The following is a 3,254-nucleotide window of genomic DNA, read 5'->3' as shown; positions in this document are numbered from 1 at the left end:
TTAAACAGTTTGAAACAGTTTGAAATCAATAATTAACATATTAAAAAGAAGAAATAATTCAATTTAATAATTTCATACCGTTTTTTTTTGTTGATTTTGCAGATCTTGATGAAGTTTCGATCTAAATTTGAATATCTTGTTTAGAATTTTATTATGAAGCAGTAATTTGATCGGATCTGAAAGAATTTAGAGAAAGAATGAAAATCTGGACAGAAAAAAAGAGAGGGAAATCGAGCTGAAAAATAGTTGAAAACGAGTTGAAAGTTTTTTGGAGAAGAAGAAGTTTGTTAGAAAACAAAACACGTGGAGTAAAAACTAGGTATAAAAACTAAGTGAACATGGTAAAAAAATAGTAAATGTTAGACACTGCTAGAATGGGAGAATAAAAACTTTAAAATAGGATAACAATTGCTAATATTTTCGCTATGCCTAATTTTCCCTATATTATATTGTTATTCGTAAAGTTAATAAATATAAATTAGAATAGCGAAATGTAGATATAGAGTAAAAAAGTTTAAAATTACAAAATAGAGTAAATTGATAGAGTATATTTTGAGGTGACATTTTATTGTAGAGTTGAATTAGAGGTAGATCGAAAATTTTGAAATTAGGATTTGAGGGAGGTAAGAGAGATTTGGTTGAAGAATAGTGTTGATGGGCGATAGAAGCAGCAGCTTATCATCATCATCATCATCATCATCATCATCATCATCATGCTGCGCTATAACAAAAATAACACAGGACCATCTCTTGGCAATCTTACTTCTACTGCCGGTGGATTCAGTTGTATCATTTGGGATGACGTGCAAGAGGTACAGATGTTTAGCAAGCTGTGATTCACTGTGGGAGTCCATTTGCCGACGAGATTGGGGAGCTACATCGGTGGATGCACTCACTGTGTCGTCGTCTTCTTCAACAGATAGTCAAATGTCACTGTCATGGATGAATCTCTACAAGCGGTTCTCCCTGCTTGACTCTGTTTCTTGCCATCAATTGAGTTGCCCAGATGCCAATTCTTTGCTTCCAGTCGCTAGAGCTTCTCACTCTCTCAACTTTCTCGCTGATTGCTTGGTTTTGTTCGGTGGTGGCTGTGAGGGAGGTCCGTCTTTTTTTCTTTTTCTTAATGCTTATTTTGCTGGTTGAATTTGGAGTTCTTGTTATATGTGAAGTGGGTTTCAACTTTGATTAGGCAAATCTAGAGACTCTTATGACTTAGATGTTAGTTAGTTAGTTGTTAGCGGGAATTAGCGGAGATTAATTAGTTGGTATTATGATGCTATTTTTAAGCAAGCAAACCACGGTCTTAGAGAATCAGGGGTCGAACCCCCGACCCCATGCACGGAAGGACTAGGCCCTTCAAGTGCATAGACACTTTGATTGATTTCTCAGTTGTGAATTGCAGTGGCTGTTTGAGCATGAAACCTAGGCTTTAAACTTATTGTTGTAGAGCCTAATAATTTGATTTTTCAACTTATTCTTCTATGTCTACTTTGTGTCTTCTGATGCACTATCAAAGTGTACATCATGTCCTATTATTACTTTTTCCTGGTATAGACTGTCGTCTCACATTGTATACATGTCTCTGCTGCTATGTTGTTGCTTTTGTAGGACGCCATCTTGACGATACATGGATAGCTTATATAGGGAATGAGCTTCCCAGGACATTAAGGTGGCAGAAGGTGGAGTCAGGAGTTCCGAGTGGGAGATTTGGGCACACATGTGTTGTTATTGGTGGTTTTCTTGTTCTCTTTGGAGGGATCAATGACAGGGGGATGCGTCAAAATGATACATGGATTGGCCAGATAGACAACCTTCATATCTCACTCTCGTGGAGGCTGCTCAATGTGCAATCCCTTGCACCGACACCACGTGGGGCTCATGCTGCCTGTTGCACTGATCAAAGGAAGATGGTTATCCAGGGCGGAATTGGGCTGAATGGTCTCAGATTGGGCGACACCTGGGTGTTGGAACTGTCCGAGAATCTTTGTTTCGGAACATGGCATGAGCTTGTGATTCATCCATCACCTGCGCCTCGTTCAGGGCATTCATTAACATGCGTTGGAGGAAGTGGATTAGTTTTATTTGGTGGTAGAGGATCGGGATATGAGGTGCTTGGTGATGTGTGGTTGTTGAAAATGTGTGAGAATCAGTTGAAGTGGGTAGAGATGATGTATGAAATGCAAAACATACCTGAAGGAATCTCCCTTCCTCGAGTTGGTCACTCAGCTGCGCTTATTCTGGGGGGCCGTATCTTAATTTATGGAGGTGAAGATTCAGGCAGACATAAAAAGGATGACTTTTGGGTGTTAGATATGAGTTCAATCATATCGAATCAGATGAAGCCGGCAAATATGTGGAAATGTCTCAAGGCAAAGGGTTATAAACCTGAGTGCAGGTCGTTCCACCAGGCGTGCGCAGACATTTCAGGGCGTCACATGTTTGTGTTTGGTGGAATGGTTAATGCGGAAGCTGGCGGGTTGAGGTTTGACGGGGACCTGTTTCTACTACAGCTTCAGACTCTGCTATGAATGAATAGATGCTGGGAGCTAATAATGTTCAACATCAAATACTGTCGTTGGAAAGATGTACATAATGGAACGAAGCCAGATAAGGAACTTGTATTTGAACCAACTCCATGTACAAAAGGGTCTTTGGGACTCCTACTTAAACTATGATACTCAACTGCCTACTTTGCAAATCTAGATTTTTATAGAATTTAATCATATATTTTTCTCCACTTTATAAAATTTTAAAATACATTTCCTCAAATAAAAAATATATAAATTTTGTTCTATATTTTGTCCACCATATTAATTTTTTGTAAGGTAACAATGCCAGAATTAGAAATGATAATTAAAGAGCGGAATTTTTAGATAGTAAATCATGCAATTTTGAAAAATATAATATGTTGGTTTGTTTTAATTTATTTTAATTATTTAATTTTAACAAAAAAAGTTAAAAAGTTAAATTGAACTAATTACAGTCGATTTCTAATAATTAATATACATGGTGGAATAAAAATTTATTAATTATCAGAATTATTAATTTATTGAATACTTTATAAGATGTAATATTGAAATTGGTTTCTTGAAATTTTATTAATTACTAAAATCATTAATTTATTGAGTATTAATTATTAGAAGATCTATTGTAATTAGATCAAACAAATTTGATTTTATTTGAAGTTTGACTTTGCGTTTTGGACATAAATTACAAAAAATGATTTATTTTCAAAGCTTATTTGCAAAACACAC

General features: G+C 36.0%; 1 protein-coding gene across 1 annotated transcript; it reads left to right on the top strand.

Moving 5' to 3' along the window:
• The first annotated feature begins 486 nt into the window (after nt 1–486).
• On the top strand, nt 487–2,737 carry LOC126679414 (F-box/kelch-repeat protein At1g51550). The gene is made up of 2 exons (XM_050374435.2): nt 487–1,099; nt 1,609–2,737. Exons 1-2 carry the CDS (start codon nt 655–657, stop codon nt 2,526–2,528), a joined length of 1,365 nt encoding a protein of 454 aa, XP_050230392.1. The 5' UTR covers nt 487–654; the 3' UTR covers nt 2,529–2,737.
• The last annotated feature ends 517 nt before the right edge of the window (nt 2,738–3,254 follow it).

This window comes from Mercurialis annua, linkage group LG4 (assembly GCF_937616625.2).
Source record: "Mercurialis annua linkage group LG4, ddMerAnnu1.2, whole genome shotgun sequence".
NCBI lineage: Eukaryota > Viridiplantae > Streptophyta > Magnoliopsida > Malpighiales > Euphorbiaceae > Mercurialis > Mercurialis annua.
This window is presented reverse-complemented; position numbering and strand designations above follow the sequence as displayed.

Bases quoted from the DNA above. Each gene is read 5' to 3' on its own strand.
- LOC126679414 (XM_050374435.2), top strand. From the start codon at position 655: ATGGGCGATAGAAGCAGCAGCTTATCATCATCATCATCATCATCATCA. The intron at 1,100-1,608 runs GTCCGTCTTTTT...TTGCTTTTGTAG, and splicing joins CGGTGGTGGCTGTGAGGGAG to GACGCCATCTTGACGATACA.